This window comes from Lampetra fluviatilis, chromosome 2 (assembly GCF_964198595.1).
Source record: "Lampetra fluviatilis chromosome 2, kcLamFluv1.1, whole genome shotgun sequence".
Classification (NCBI taxonomy): Eukaryota; Metazoa; Chordata; class Hyperoartia; order Petromyzontiformes; family Petromyzontidae; genus Lampetra; species Lampetra fluviatilis.
The window spans coordinates 11,621,083-11,637,933 of NC_136276.1; the positions used below are offsets into that span (position 1 = coordinate 11,621,083).

The following is a 16,851-nucleotide window of genomic DNA, read 5'->3' on the forward strand; positions in this document are numbered from 1 at the left end:
ATGGTTATTTTAAATATTTTTTCACAACAAAAGTCTTTTTTTTATGCAAGTTAATATTAGGTGGAGTATCACACCTCATTATTCTGTTACCTTTCTGTGAATTATAGGTTTTGTTCCCACACCTCGGCCATGAATTTACAAAAAACATTACCATGCCACAAACTTAAAATCATGGATCATAAACTGGGACACAGGCTTTCCATCCCAAGTGCCATGCCAAATATACTGCGTTATTGTTCTGTTTTCACCATGTGTGTCTCTCTCTCCCCCTTAATCTTTCTTCCATGATTTAAAAAAACATCCATCCTCTCCTTACCAGCAACTCTTATAACAATCAGCTGTCCCAGTACCTTAAAAAGCCACTCAAAATCCCCATAAATGTATCATGCTAAACATTCAAGCATCACAAAGCTACTGCTAAGATAATGTATTTGGCTAGAGTCTGGAAAGTCTATTAGACATAACATCTTGGCATCATCTTGTGATAATAACAATATTAATGTATTTATCATGCTTAATTGCAATGAATTATACACGTGCAAAACCTGATTATGCCAACAATTCTCAAAGCATGAAAAAAAGAAACACAATAGGACACATTTTTTTCTGAATAATTAACATAGATCAGGAGCCAGATTTATTTGTTAACTAAAAGTTTTTTGTAATATTTTTGTTAAAACATCCCAGTGTCTCCACCACAAATATGGGCAAATCGGTAAGGTGATGCATTTCAGCCGTTTAGTCAACATGTGAATCTCGCCAGCTGTTCGATGGATTTAGATTTACACAAGCTGTTTGCCATGAGCGTCCTCACGCCCAATAAAAGCATACCTGATCCAGATCCTGAAGTGGTTAGGTCATAGAGGTCTTTTAGAGTTGTGCCCTCGGTGATGTAGCGGTGGTGGTGGTGGTGATGCAGGTGTCCAATGTCCTGCTCCTCATCCGAGTCTGGCACGGGCAGGTGCCGGCATGCTGCCCGGTTGTGGCATAAGCAGAGCACCACGGTGAACAGCACGCAGAGGAAGCAGATGGGGGCGGCGATGGCCACGGCCAGCTCCACCGAGCTCCATGAGCTCAGTCGGTCCAGACCCACCAGCGGCGTTGGGTCTGTGCACATAAGCAACGCCCGGACAGTGAGTGAGAAAGCCAGCAAGCCGCCACTAGCACACAATGCAGCATGCGCCAAGCTATGGGTTCTATACTACACCTGGGAAGTAATGGTCACAAACTTGGGGTGAACAATGATAACGTACTAAAGGATCCTTATAACTGGATATCATTATCAAAGCGAACAGATATATTTCTGGAAATAAACGAATCATTTTGTAATGGTGCTTCATTTTACCACCCCAACATCACCGCCCATGTGTAAAAGACGCTCTTCTTCAGCAAACTTTCTAAGTGTACAATTTCCATGAAATAAATGTCTTAGTTTGGTTAATTTTCTTTGCAGAATAGTCTCTGCTGCTCCAGGGGACTATGTTTTAATACTAGCATCGCTCATGGTACAGGCCTTTAGGCAACTCTATCCCTTTATATCAGCGGCAGTGGCATGTCAAAATTCCTGCTTCAATGCTCCTAGCTGCGGATATCCACCAGCGGTGCTACGTGTGCATGGGAGCCAACCAGGATATTCGCAGGTGCATTGTGGCGTCAGGCTCTGCCCCATTGCACTCTCTCCTCACAAGCGGAAAGGAGGATGAGGCATCTACCGGCACTGCTGGCACCAGGGCCCTTCATCTCCTCAATCGGGGTGGGTCAGACCCCTGCCTCTCCGTCCCCAGCGCTGTCTGGTTACCCGTCGTGGGTCCCCGTTTAAACCGCGAACGTGGGGGGGGGGTCGTCGGCCATGTTGAGTCTTTTTATGGTGGCAAGTGAGCGCTGCATGTTGATCCATTCTGTTTTAAGCTCCAGCTACTGGTATCGGATGGGAATTTTCCATTACCAGCAAATTATTGTAGACGAGGTAGATGGGCGATAATGGAAATGGAATGGCAGTAAGAGGGTAGATTTTGTCCAATGTGATGACCACAATTCATGTGTGTAGGAGTCGGGATGACTTATGGAGTCTCAGTACTATGAGGCATGTTGACAATGTGCGGATGCCTTCATCCAGCAGGGGATAGAACATGGTTGATTATGAGGACATCATTGTCAAAATTTACTGACGGAGGAAAAGTGATGTAGCTTTTTGACATTTAGCATTATTACAACTACAGGCCCATAATGTACTGTGTATGTTGAACTTCTTTCGCACTGTACATAGCCAACTGTGCTAATCAGATATGCGGAGGAAGAACAAGTCAGATGTGCGGGGGGGGGGGACAGTAATTCGTTAATTTTCCCATTGAAGCTGTTTCCTGAGGATCAAGACAAACGTGTATGAAACCAGCCATGCACATGCAACTACTGTGGATTGAATGTACATCTAAATACAGTATGGAATATTAGAGCTCAGTAACATCATCAGCTAGCTTTACCCAGACCTGATAAACAACATGTTTGTGAAAGCACATGTCTGTAAAACGTGTTCCATCTAGTAGTAACAACAGTTTTTTTTGTGTTGTGACATACAATGCCATGCTATGCACTTCAACAAATCCATGATTTGAAGACTCAAATAATAAAGCTACGACCTTTTTTTAAAGTGGTACAATTTTAAAAACTGGATTTGTTATTAAATTGAAATTCCCCGAATCCAATTATAAAATAAAAATAAGCTGGAAATACAAGAGGGCCAAGGCCTTTAGGCATTTGGAAATGATCAAACAACCACCTGTTTTGCATGACATTTGAACCCATACTCCTGCGTAAATTGTTGCTATGGTGGAGAATGTTTTTTCTCTTCCCCAAGGTCAATGACATATGAAGATGAACATCAGCAATCCTTCTAGAGCAAGCTATGTTGCCTGCAGAACTGTAACAACAATAATCTCAAACCACACACCGTGGTTGTCAACCTTTTAATAAATATAAAGCAGAGTCACATTTATTAATTTGCTGCTGAAAGCTTTTCTCGTCAATGGAAGAAATCCTCCGAAGAGAATGCCTTTTTTTTCAATTGTATTTCAGTGTCACAAACCAAATCAATTTGTTTCCGCTGCACAGGATGTGGGTTAGCGCCAGTCGTGGGAATATTTTGTTGTGAATTTCGGGCAAAAGTCTAAAAAGTCTGCTTGATTAAAAACACTGCTTACAAAAGGTGACAAAGGGCCATCATATTCAGATTCTATGAACAGTATAACTATCAATTCCTCAAAAACACACACACATAGGTGTTCTTGTACACAAGCACACATCCAAAGAGCGATTGTGACATTGCTTAGAGACGTTTTATACAAGAGGCTTCTACATCACTGAGTACCACCACTGTTCTTTAAAAATTACAAATGTAAATTGTAAATCAGAGGCAGTATATTATTTAAGACAATATACTCAACCTCCCACGGGGAAATATACTTGAACTTAACTGCATTGCGAGCTGCAATCGCAGATCCCTGAATTAAAGATCCCCCAAGGTGACAGATTCCACGTAGGGAGAATTTGATGTGCCCCAGTCCAGTAAAATAAAATGTGAGCCATCAAGCAGTTGACAAAATCATCGTCGAAATGTTGCAGTAGCCCTGGCACTATATGTATCATCACCGTGTTTCTACACTGTGTTTGGTACGTGACGACACACATGTGATGCAGCAGAGGTCGCCCTCCGGACCGTGAGACGTGGCCACGGGGTGCACTTTGATGGTGCATTTACCAGTACAGTCATTGTGCATTGCTTGGGGCTTCATGACTGTGCCTTCGTGTCACTGACAACAGTCAGGCCTGCTAAACACTGACGTGTTTTCCCCTTGTAGTGCCTGAGAATGTTTTGCAACCGATTGAAAATAAATGGGGGTGCAAGGGGGCGGGAGAATGGAAAAAAAAATTCCCTTTCGATAAAGCAAAGCAATAATCGATCGCGTCATTGATCACTTCCAAGTTGACAGTTTCAGCTCTCACTTAAACAAAAAGCTATTTTACATATTGCATTGCAAAAAAAACCCATCTGTTGCGTGTCAAGATAAATGTCACAGCACCAAGCAGTGTCCTGCTCAGATGACCGGTAACTGTCAAAGTAAATGGTTTTCCAGACGTTCACCATATCTGCAAAGACCAATGCAACCAGTGTTTCTTTTCTCAGAACGAAAAAAGGGTTCGTCTTATTTTAGCCTTGCAAATAACGCTCTTTAGCAGCAGACCTATGCATGCTTTTGCACTGCTTGCTCGTGCACGCTTGTTCGCCATACGGAAGCAGCTTGAAGCAAATTAATGCATATTGTGTGCTGTGAGCAAATGCACGACAGCGGTTACGAACTACGCATACGTGAAAAGAACACAACGCAAAAATAAGCCTTCTTCAAGCAAAGGTGGGGGACATTTTGTGTAGACAGCACACCAGTGACCCCCCTTCCGTCCATTTTCTAATCCCTTAAACGTGCCCTTTCACATGAAACCTTCCCCTCCCCCACTCCTTTTTCCCCCCAGCTCTATACAGCGCCCCTCCTCCCCCAGCCTCTCATCGAACAGCCCATGCCCCAAAATGGCACTGTTCAGCCCTCACGACGGTCGAAACGTTCGTATAACACAAGTGGAGAAAATCCACGTGTCCGTGACCCTCCGCCTAACGTAGAGGGGCCACCTTCATTGCACGGGATGACACGTGCAAAATGGAGCCACAGCACAACAATCCCTCAATTAGATCTGAGCCCACTGCTCCTATAATTCCACCCTTCGGGTCAACTGCATACTTTTTTGGAAGGTCACATGCAAGAAGGTTGCTTTAGCAGACGTCAAATGAAACCGCGGCCGGTGGATCGGTGCCAAAGCGTGTCCAACAAAATGAACCGTGCATTAGCAGCAAGAGCAGCAACACGGTGAAATTACATTTTAAACATAGAGTAGGAATCTTCAAACAAGGCAAACAGGAATAAGCCCCGTGTTATAAAGGGTGTTATGCAATGCAAACAATGACTGCAGAGGAAAATTAAGTGGGAGGCCATATTCCATATCGACTACGCAAGAAGACACCCTAACATCCAAACCTATAAACAATTACACTCATGCTCACCGAGTTTGTGGAGTTACCTGTAAATGTACACCTGTGTCACCAGGGTCTCTTCAAGATGAGGTCAAAATTACTTAATACATCCAAATTGTATTATGCATTGCAAAGCTGGCATCGTGTGTATTTATTAATGGTGTGACGACACAATTAAAATAAATTCATACTCAGAATCTGAATCTGTATTTGTCCTGGAGGAATCCAATGAGCCATGATGCTCTTTTTCACAGATGTCCACTATGGGTGAGTGAGCGAGATACATCAACAAACAATACAAACAACGAAACGTTGCGCAAGACAGAAAAAAGCTTAGCAAGTCGCTAAAAATAAATATAAAGTGTAGAAGTGCAAATTGCACAAAAAAAAATTCCTGCCAATTTGTCCACACCAAATGCATCAACTCGTGTGTTAGGATTTGCACATGTTCTACAAGTGCAGTTCATGCGATCCCTGCAGCCACTCGCAGCACTACAATTCACTGCAATGTTAAATGTATACATTCTTGAATAAAATGACAATACATTTGTTGGCGGGGACGAATCAATGCAGGCCCAAAAACAGAGCTACACTGCTAAGTGAGATGTGACCACATCCAGAATGAACAATGGGTGGTTCAGAAGCACACAGGCCACTTGATTCCTGCGAGCATGGCAACACAGCTGAAAAACATGAAATGTTTGGTTTTGGCAGTGATTTTCGATCTCGTATTTTCAAGGGTGAACCCTGCGAACCCTACAAACGGTCTTTTATTGTTTTGACATCACAAACACACACGCCCAAAAATGTCAGGGCTTCTGCAGACTCTGTTGCAAAGTAAATGTGAAATGGAATACATTCATGAATATACCGCTGATTTTATGCACGTTAAACTTTCGCACCGTACTTCGCTAACCGTGCGAATGGCTGATATAAATTAGACTGTAGGGGAGGCGTCCGAGAGAAGGGGACGGTGCTAGTGTCTACGCTTCGTGGAGTTGCATTAGATCGAAGGTGGCCACCCTTGAGGTACAAATACGACCGATACATATTGTGGGATTAAGAATATCTCACAGAAGAGGGGAGATCTACAGATACATGCATTGTCTGGCGTGGTGTATTAATCCGCAACTGACAAAAACCGAGACCATTCTTAATCTATCGGACTCTATTTGCCGGTATCATGATGATGGAAACAAAATGTGGCTATACCCTTTCTGGTAATTAAAAGATGGGGGGACCACAAGTGTGTGTGGCTAATGCAGACTGGATGCCTTGCAATCAGCATTTATTTGGTGTTTGAACATCTTAACTATATCACCTGTATTATTGGCAGAAATGGTAAAGGTGCTTTTAATCACCATTTTTTACATCTCTGGAAGACTTGCTATCTCAAAAAAAAGACGATCCTGGGGAAAACCAGGAGAAAGGGGCCACCCCTAAATGTACCCCCCGTTGCACCCCACATGATGCCTGCGGATTCTGATTGAGAAACTGTCATTACACTTCTTAGATGTTTGCCTAGAATGAGCACATTTATAGCCCCAACACAGGTCAGCAAGTGGTGACGTGGAAAGGCTGCGGCCACACTGGAGCAGTTTTGGGGTTCCAAAATCTTCCGCTAACATCATTAAACAAGAGCTGCAATTAAGTGATGCACCGCTTAATCGGTTAAGATCGATACTTGCACTAACGTTACACTATCGAATCCCACGTGTAAGATGCAACATTTTATTAGTTTGTGAATGTCCTACGTAATGGTTTACATCACTCCTGCAGCCACCAGAGGAGGCAAACATTTACTGCAATGTTAAAAAAAGGAACTGATTCTTGAATGAAACAGCAATCCTGCATCGCAACAATTCACCCTGTGTAGGAGGCATCCAATGGTGCATCATTTAATCGGTGATATGTATTCCTCTATCCAAGAAGCTTGCAGCATGTGATGCAATATTTGATTATATATTACTTGTGCAATATACACAATATGCAAATGCTGATTTGAAGCTTTCGTGACTGCAGCAATCCTGATGATGGACGCTTGTGTTGCGCCCGAAACGTCGTAATTTATTTTATTTGATAACTTACGTGACTTTACCGAAAGAACCAAAGAGTATGCAAATGTTACATTAAGGCTAAAAGAGAGTGCACAAAACTGTGCAATGAGGAAAACCCCACAATAACAACGTAAGGGTCATGTAAGGAACAACAAAGTTATCTTACCAAAGAATAATTCACGTGCATGTGGTCTCCCTTTCACAAACAAGATGGTAAACATTTCACAAAAAACATATTCATGAATAAAATCAGGAAAATTTCGATTTAAAGCTTTCGTGACTGCAGGGATTCATCTTCTTGGTTCTTTCGGTAAAGAACCAAGAAGAAAAATCAGGAAAGGCAATCATGACCATTCATTGCACTACTTGAGGGGTGAATTATTTGCCTTTTGTCCAAGGTTCAAGTCATGAGGGGTAGATGGGTACATGTCAGCCATTTTGCCAATCCACTGCTGGATGAAGCCTCCCTACGACGGTGCAAGTTGTAGAAGTGTATTTGAACATACGTCACTCCGCTGGACTATGCACATTCTAAGGCAGAGAGCAAAGTAAAACACAACTAATTTTGTTGCACTACCCCTCGACTCCTCACAGCATGTCCTAGAAGCAGCCTATAACACCTGTTTTGTGAATGGTTAGTCACCCATCAAGGCAGCCCCAATGCTGCTCAAGAGATCTGATGAGATAATTCCAGGTAATTAGTTAATGGGTGATCAGAGGTACAGCATGTAAATTAAGATAATCCCGTGTATTTCTTATAAACGATTAATGCCGGGTTCCACATATGTGCTTGCCACAACCAGACAGATTAACATGCTGTTGACATTTTCATGCAGCACTATATTTTTCCAAGAAGCATATAAACATGTTTTTCTCATGTGTATGCCAAGGCAAGTATGTCTGCAATGTAGATGAGAAACAAAATGAAGACCATATGAAAGCAAATATATCAGTGCATTAATATTTACCAGGTTGATATTCACTTTCAAGAGTTGGCTGCTCTTTACTGAGACCACAACCATAAAAAAACCAAAGCATTTATAAGGCATCTTTCAGGAAAAAGACCCTCGCAAAGCATTTAACAAAACCAGGTGAAATATATTGTGATTATAAAATGAGACATAGGGAGACAAAATCGACAAACACACGTCTCATTGCTGATGAACTCAAAGTGTTAGTATATGCCTTATTGAACAGCTAAGACAGCAGGCGTGATTTAAAAATGCACAACGAATCAGCAGAGCTTACCCAGTGTGGTAAGGAGTTACATAGGTAAGAGCATAATATAATGAGGTTCCCATCACCGTTAGTATTCATCTTGAACGGAGTAATTATACATAGTCCAGCATCTTGGGACAGGTTCGCATTTTTAGTAGTAGTTTAAGAAAACGTATTATGTATTTAAAAAAAATAATTCTATTGCGTCATTTATACAATTGCATCTCAAAATGCTATACAATAACTACCACGTTCACATAAAAGCAGGAGCTAAAGCCATTGGATTAGAACTTGGGAATAAGATTATTAAGCTGGAGAAATCAACAAAATCACATGCAATAAGCAAGGTGACTGTCTAAAAACTTCACAAAAAGATGTTTACAGTGTTAACCAAGTCGAAATTTCAGCTCCTTGCACTCATCAAGAGCATCGTCCACTGACCAACACCCCAGAATACACTCCCATCACCTCGCACAAACCAAGATCCCTTATAGGGACGTGGTCATATGTCGGATAGTGGCAATTAACTGCGACCCGTTAAACCAAATGAAGACCCACAATGCAGGATGTATTTATCAAGAACAGCCGAGGTGGACGAAATGGATCTTGCAGAATATACAGTGCAAATGTATTCCAGACCCTGGGAGCTACAAATGTAAATGACCGTCCACCCCACAGACTGACATTTTATTCTGGGTGTAGTGAGCAACTCTAGGCCAGATAAGCAATGGGACTCAGGCAGGGGTATATGCATAAATTATAAGATAAGAAAAGCAGGGGCCAGTCCATGCAGAATCTGTAAACAGTAAAATAAGACAGGTGTGAGCGGTGGTGCAGCGATATGTGCATTGCACGATCAACCCGAAGTGTGATTGCCAGCCACAGCTAACATCAGTCACGAATAATATCTGATCAAGTCATAGCTCCCCCGCCCTCCGCCGAATTCACCAACCCAAACTGACCAGCATAATGTCACGGCGAGGCCTTAACTAATCCATCAGTGGATTGACAGGGCTGTAAATTATTCCTATAACTATGCTGTATTCCTATAACTAGTATCCAGTAAGTGAGTGGTTTCTGGTGAAGTTCATGTGAATGGTGAGTGGTGAAGTGAGTATCTTATACGTGTCAGAGAGCAGATGTCCGGTGAGTGTCACATCATCAACCTAATGTGCTCTGAAAATGGGCCATTTCCAAAATGTCACCTGTTATATATTTTTCCTTTTAAAGCGGTGTTATTGATAACAAAAAATAATGACAAGACACCCAGGCAGGTAGTGACGTGAGCAAAGCTAGTACACATTATTTCAACATCATTCACATTACGTGCATCTACTAATTATTCAAAATAACTAAGGCAATACATTTTCAGGAATTACATGCTCCTTCTCATACGCAACAGAGCTCAGAATTAAAATTCCTTCCCCGTTTACATTACTGGTGAAGGCTTCAAATGAATCTCTTGTTCAATCCCTAGGACACACTGATGGTAGGCACTCAACATGCACAAGACATTGATGGCTCCCCAATTATTACAAAACCAATTGTGAGTACAAAGCATACATCTTAATAAGGTTGTCCATGTCTAAGTTATATGCTTCAGATTAGTCTTCCCATGTAGGCTCAATGTACCTTGCAATTACTTACGATCATAATTATTAGTGCCTCTGCATGTTAATGAATGGTGTGGTTGAATTTTAATGTGATCTCTATGACGAGCGATACACACCCACGATTGTCATTTGTAGTGACCTGGTCATGTTTTTTTAAACCTTCCCATGAACCCAATTGTTGGATGCTCCGTTGGTGTAATTGTTTAGTAACTCAAAATTAATAAGCCCCTGAAAAATAAAGAATTGTTACAAAAACTGGATTAAAACCGAATGGCAGAAAAAATAATACTCTGACAGCGGTTTGAATAAGTGTGCAATTAACAGACAAGGGCTCATTATTTTAATTACTACGAAAAGCAAGGTTCCTCTCCCATGGTAATTTAACCCTACACTCTTGGTGTATACCAGCCCATTTACATACGCAAATGGCAGTTGAAATATGCTGGCACATCACTATAATCCCCGTAAATTCAAATTTACGTGGAGTATAAAAACCGACAGCACTAATAATGTTATCATAATAGAGGTTTTTGGGTTAGATCCCGTAAATATATAAATGTGTCATTAAAACCCGCCACCACCCGACACAGCCAACGAGTAAGGGTTGTCACGTAAACAGAACATTCCAATTCGTCACTAGTACGGCACACCGGTGTGTTGGAGAGCCAAGCCACAACATTTATAAACTGAGTACGACGTTTCGCCAGTAATTACAACTAGCTTCATCAGACAACAGCCAGATTTGTGGAGAAGTCTTACTGTTTCGTTCCTTATATAGAGGCGTAGATGTGTTGACCACCCCTTCTGTGCTCTTGCACAATGTGGATGATATTGGTCGCGAAAGCCTACGTGCTAAACTGACTTAATAATTTTACTTTGAAATTACTGCAAGGCCAAGGCAAGACACGCGAGCATAAGCCACGAAAGTTGGGAACTAAAGGAGAGCAGCTACTCATTAATAATCTCGTATCAGACAGCAATCACTGCGCTAAGCTTCATTTTGTCATATCATCATGAACCATGTTCTATCCACTGCTGAATAAGAATCTCCCACAAGCTACTTACATCCCTCAAGGTCATGTGATGCCAAAATTAATTTCGCTCCTGGGCATGAGCTGATTTTTCACTCCATCCCTGTAGTGGTCATCCTTTCGCGCGTGTTTACTCTTTTGGTTGCCATTCCATGATCCCGTAAAAGCCCATTTACAATTGTTGAGTCAATAAGATATCGAATTTGCAACTGTTTTCTAAACCATGCGTTCTTCTTTTTACCTCCGTGTAATTTCAAGTGTGCATCCCTCCATGATCATTTCCATATTTTTCAGCATTTGTTCTATTTTCTTTGCCAGCATCCATGTTTATGATTCATATCATAGCAGGTTACATGTGTAGTGAGCGACTTCCGATACACGTCGAGTAGAAGGCGTCTCATTTATTAAGAGCACACTGGGCGATACATTGTGTAACGCAGCTACACATAGGCGATCCTAACACGTAGCCCCATCTCCGGCTTCGCTACAAAAGCTGTTCGAACAGCGCAGCGACGGAGAGAGTCTTCCAGAAGATCAGCCACGTGGTCGGAGACGAAGAGTTGACGACGAGCAGCGACGCAGCCAGGACCCGCAACAGCCACGAACCTCTGGTTCGGTCCCCCTTATATCTGCCCCGGCACGGCCAAGCTCCACTTCTGGCCACGCCCCCTTTCCAGAACCTTCGAGCTGGTTCCCGGAGCTTCTCGACTGACTCCGCCTTTCACCTTTACCCCAGATACACCCCCCTTATAATAAGGCATTATGGAATGCAGCCATGACCGTAATTACCACTCCTGGCAGGTGTCACCCTGTCATTGCACATGCAGCAAGTTAAAATCTGTCTTTAGAAAGACTGCTATGTTGTTTATCCTTATCACATATACTTTATTTTTTCCAGGGGTTCTACCTTGTGACATTTGGTCAATTTGTTTGGTTTTAACGTGGAAAACTAGCAGTTTCATGAATGTTCATTTATTCTAGTGGATAACACTCAAAAAACCAGAAGGACAGTTGAACAACCTGTACTGGCCACATCATAGCATTTCAAATCGTTATTGATGATGGCCTCTGTGCAATCCAGTATCCCAACCTTTAAAGAGTCACATTACTTAAGTGCTTGGGTGGAAATACTCGAGAGATGGCCAAGTAACGGCAGAGGCTACAGCGCTGTGCTGGCCCAGCGGATGTCCTGGGCTTGTTGATCTGGGGCAGATGCCCATTAGGAAAACGAGTTCCCAAGTGCAAAAAGTTGATCCATCTTGGCCCAGGCACCAATGACTGCACAAAAACATCTATGATATAAAATTTGACTTTGCAATGTGGCGAGAGTTCAGAATGGATTATTTAGTTCATAATGCCGATAGCACAAATGGAATGATATTTTGGTAAAATCCCAAAGTATGTTTTTTTGCAGAAATGCATTAATCCATGTGCTCTCCGCCTCAGCAACAAAGATCTGGTGAAGCCCCAAGTCAACATTTACCCTCTACTGCCTGTTATGGCCTGTCGATCCCCTAACTTGTTCAAGTCAGTGTTTACTCTTCTCTATTACAATGGGCGGTGCTGTTTGTTGCTGGCCGCTTCACCTTTTGGGCATGTGCTCAGCAAATGAATAAAAAAATAGCCCAGACTCAAGTTCTTCCTCTTCTCCTTTGCCTATGACTTCCGCACATCGCCAATGCTTTCGTACAGCATTTTTACAAGTGGTTGCATTTAGATACTCCATAAATCCAAACTGTAATTTTAACAGGTGTATGCCACCATGCATGGCCCAGGCTGGATTGAAATGTACGTCCCATGCATTCCAAACAATAATATATATTTAAAAAACAACTATTCTACCAGAGGGGAAACTCACCCACGAGTGGTGGTAAGGTGATGTCGACCATGTTGCAGAAGTCGGTGTTGCAGCAGTGCACGTTGGTAACCTGCACCTCGCGATCGTAGGAGCTGACGCACATGAAGGGGCGGTCGGGTGGCACGAGACGCTCACGTGGGATGCACTCGCGGATGTGCGTCAGCCCCACCGGGCTCCGCCTGCGCATGGCCGATGCCAGGCACGCGCCATCCGTCACGCAAGTGTAGTTGTCCGAGACGCAGTGGTGGCAGAAGCACTTCAATGCTGCAGCAAGAATCACAGAAATGAAAGGGAAAAGATGTCATTGTCACGTTAAGCACTTTGCGTATTGATTTAGAAAAGCAAAAAAAAAGCTTACAACCATGTCACCCTGAATGCGTCTGATCATGTAAAATCTCAGAAGCTAAGTATGTTCGATCTTGGATAGTACGCGGATGAGATACTGCCAGGGAGGATCAAGTGTTATAGGTATGCGCTGTGAAGTGGCCAAGAGATGATACTATAGCGATGGATTCTTGAATCTATTTGTGTGAGCCTTTCCATGTTACCTCCTGGTAACATTAAGATTGAGGCTATCCTGGGTAAATGCAGTACATTATTCTTAGTATCTGCAACCAAATACATGGAAGAGAATGTGCAGATATGTATTTTCAGAATATGAAAGCCTTTGCTCATGGGAGACTTGTCCCGTGAGCAAAGGCTTTCATATACTTCGAATGCATACATTTCAGAAAATATTGCGAGGGGATGTTTAAATTGACTCAATGATTGCTAATCATTTCACAAGAGGCCAGAGGGCAACGTTTTACTCAAAGAGCGATAGAAGTCTGGAACCGGCTGCCCATACAACACGCGGTGGAGGCCGATTCACCGGGACTCTTCAAGGAATTGCTCGATGAGACACTAGAATCAATCTGCTATTCACAATCGAATGAGCTAGACGGATCGAATGCCACTTTCGCGTTTCGAATTTCTTACGTTACGTAGAAAATGTACTAAAGCATAACAATAAGAAGACAGCTTCAATATGTTGTTGTGAGAAAAAAAAATCTGCAAGTCTCTTCCTCATGTTGTAATACAACCTGCAGTCACACAAATAAGAGCACTTCCAGCATTTCCAAATGGTTTCAAAACGCACCATGTCACTTATTGTCTAATAGCTGCAAAAGCTTCCAAGATAAAATCTGGCAGAGAACATCACTCTCGGCCCCAGACAAGTGTCACATCCAGACATTGAGTGACCCGTCAGGTAATTTTATGTTATTTCAACAGAGGAAGCTGGCTATAAATAGTCTGACCAGTTTCACAACAACAAACAACCTAATATTTTGATTATCCTTGGCCAGCGCTCATGTTTAATTAAAACATGATGGAAATGTGTTACAAAAAGTAAATCTTAGGAGGACCTGACACAGCTTTCGTGTTTCCTGCAACACTTGAAAATGAATTATCCAGCAATGGAGACATTGAACATGTGACTTTAAAAACAGTTTTGCAATAACCTTGCAAACGGTAAATAGATCTTAACTATTATTAAAACCCTATTTTCGGACAAATTGGATATAGAAGTTAGAGACTTGCTGGTAATCAGATTAACATGGTCGAGAACACGGTTATCTTATCCTCGAAATTGCTGCCTTGCACCTAAATTTAATGTATGTGCAGTACTGTAATATTTTGCTCAATCGTGACACTATTTTGTATTGTTTGCTGTTTTGAGATATTCAGTGTTTTGAGATAGTTATTTTCAAAAGAAAACATTCCGGTCTGCACCCAGAGGAAATTGCATGTCATTGCCTCTTTCAGCATTGTGTGAAATCATTCACTGTATTTTCTGATCGACATTGTCACAGGCTGTCTGCGGGGTGGGAGATGTACGGCGGGTGACTGATGATGCCCACGGACCAGTAGACAAAGGATTTCAAAGCAAACATGAATTTCATTGGAAATTAATTGAAAAGAGGCTTGCAGAGCACACAAAATGGTTTACAGTGTACCCCTACCGAAGAGAAGGCACCGACTCAACTCGGAGAACCTACACGCGACGAGAACACACACGCACACGTGCCACACGCTGTGTGTAGTCTCGCTCAGTCTTGAGCCTGAAGGATGCTCTCTCACTAGGACAGCCACAGCTTCTTGTTCCGGAGCGCCGCGCACCTCCCGAGCAGCCCCTCGCTTCTTGGCAACCTCCTAATTGTGTTGGCCACCTCAGGTCGCACATGGCGGCTGTGAAGATTCACCCAACCTTGGGCACCCCATGGCCAGGACTATATGGCACAATAACGTGATGTTTGTGTGCTGTTATACATCAATCTTTAATGTAATTACAATACCACAGTTATCTGATTTAATCCCATCTCTAGGTGAAAGCTGTTGCTTATAAAATTACACTTCACCTGACATAGACAAATGTTCCATCTCTCCTTCTCGGAACACCATCAGCAGCAGCTACAAGGCTTTATATAGACGTTCTCTCTGAACTGGTTCTTCATGGTGTAGCTAAATTGGCACTTGTGATCCATCTATATGTTTCATCCATCTCCCGCACCTCCGATTAACATGGTTGGCTACGTACGGTGTGAAAGAAGTTCAACATATGTACATCTCCATCACGGTACCATCCAGTCAGTAATCCAAAGGACTCGTGTGTTTGTCAGATCTGTAGTGACACCGGCCTAATCTTGCAGGCCTATTACAATGCAGTGGAATATTATGGTTGGCAAAACGGGCCTTCATCGCCTACCCGTTTCTGATTATGGTGATGAGGTTGATGAGGTGGCACACATGGGCACTTACAATGCCCATTCTGTCTCTCAATGACCTTGTGCCTTGTGTAATCAACTCCTCATTTATCCCCAATAATCTCTGTCACACTGTATGTGCTCCTTGCTATAGCTAATTAAAACAGATTCCGAATTTAGAGTCACAGAGAGTTGCTTCCATTAGTCTACTCTGCAAGAGTTCTTTGTTTTCACGGCTGTCCCTTAACGGTCTACATGAGTGAACCAGTCTGCCCTCTGCATCCACCTCCTGGAAGATAATGCATAAAGTGATGATGAGCAGCATGCTTGAGGCATCTGCTGCTCAAACTATAGCCGAGGACCTGAATGATTTAAACACTGAAGCAGCTAGATGCTACGCACACGGTCAGCATATGGATGTGTATGCAAGAGAGTAAATGCGATTCCTACTGAAGCTATGAGCAATATGTAACCAGGACCAAACTGATTTTGATATTCAAAACAAAGTTGTCTTTGAAAAAATTGTCTATGTTGTGTTGCATGGGGCAGATTCGTGTGTCAGCGAATGTTCAGATGGTTGGTGAAAACACACCAATATATGCATCACCATGGGGCAAATGATCAGCGTAATGTGATCTTCCCATTTTGTCATGATGTAAATCTGACCCTACGTACTTTGATGGTTCTACCCCTAGCCTTGCATGATACCAACAGAAATGAATTCTGTAGCATTGTCTCTGCAAGCTATAATATGACTGCGTTATCATGTTCAGTCGTTTATTTAAAGGCGAGGCCTGAGAAATTATATATTGAAACTCAAAATCCCATCTGCAATGCAGCCATTCATCCACATGGCCATCCCATGACTGGAATAGTTTTAATTTATTTTGTGAGATAATTAAATTGGACAATTAATGATGCCACTATAATTCAGTGTGACCTGAAGTCATGCATGGGTGCATACAACAGAAGAATTGTAGCACATTTCAGTGATGCAGAAATAATTCACATATTCACACTTACGAAACCTCATGTGAAAAATTCTGTGATCTACAACCAGCAACTGATAAACGAGTGTCATAATAAGTGGGCCCTAATCACCTCGCATACCCAGCAACACGTCAGCATATTTCACTGGGAAATTACCAAGGGGTGTGATCCAGTTAAATGTACATGCATTACGAGAGGACCTCACTTATACTACAGTACCTCATTTATACCACAGAGTCATGTTTAAAGCCCACCACGTTGAT

General features: G+C 42.4%; 1 protein-coding gene across 2 annotated transcripts in view; it reads right to left on the bottom strand.

The window, feature by feature from the left end:
* LOC144942408 (TGF-beta receptor type-1-like) overlaps positions 1 to 16,851 on the bottom strand; it is a 49,456-nt gene that overhangs the window by 14,588 nt on the left and 18,017 nt on the right. For both annotated transcript variants that reach the window (XM_078869272.1, XM_078869265.1), the window contains exons 2-3: positions 12,855 to 13,118; positions 832 to 1,107 (exon numbers count right to left, since the gene is read on the bottom strand). In XM_078869272.1, coding sequence (XP_078725398.1) covers positions 832 to 1,107; positions 12,855 to 13,118 — 540 coding nt within the window. The remainder of the gene's footprint in view (positions 1 to 831; positions 1,108 to 12,854; positions 13,119 to 16,851) is intronic.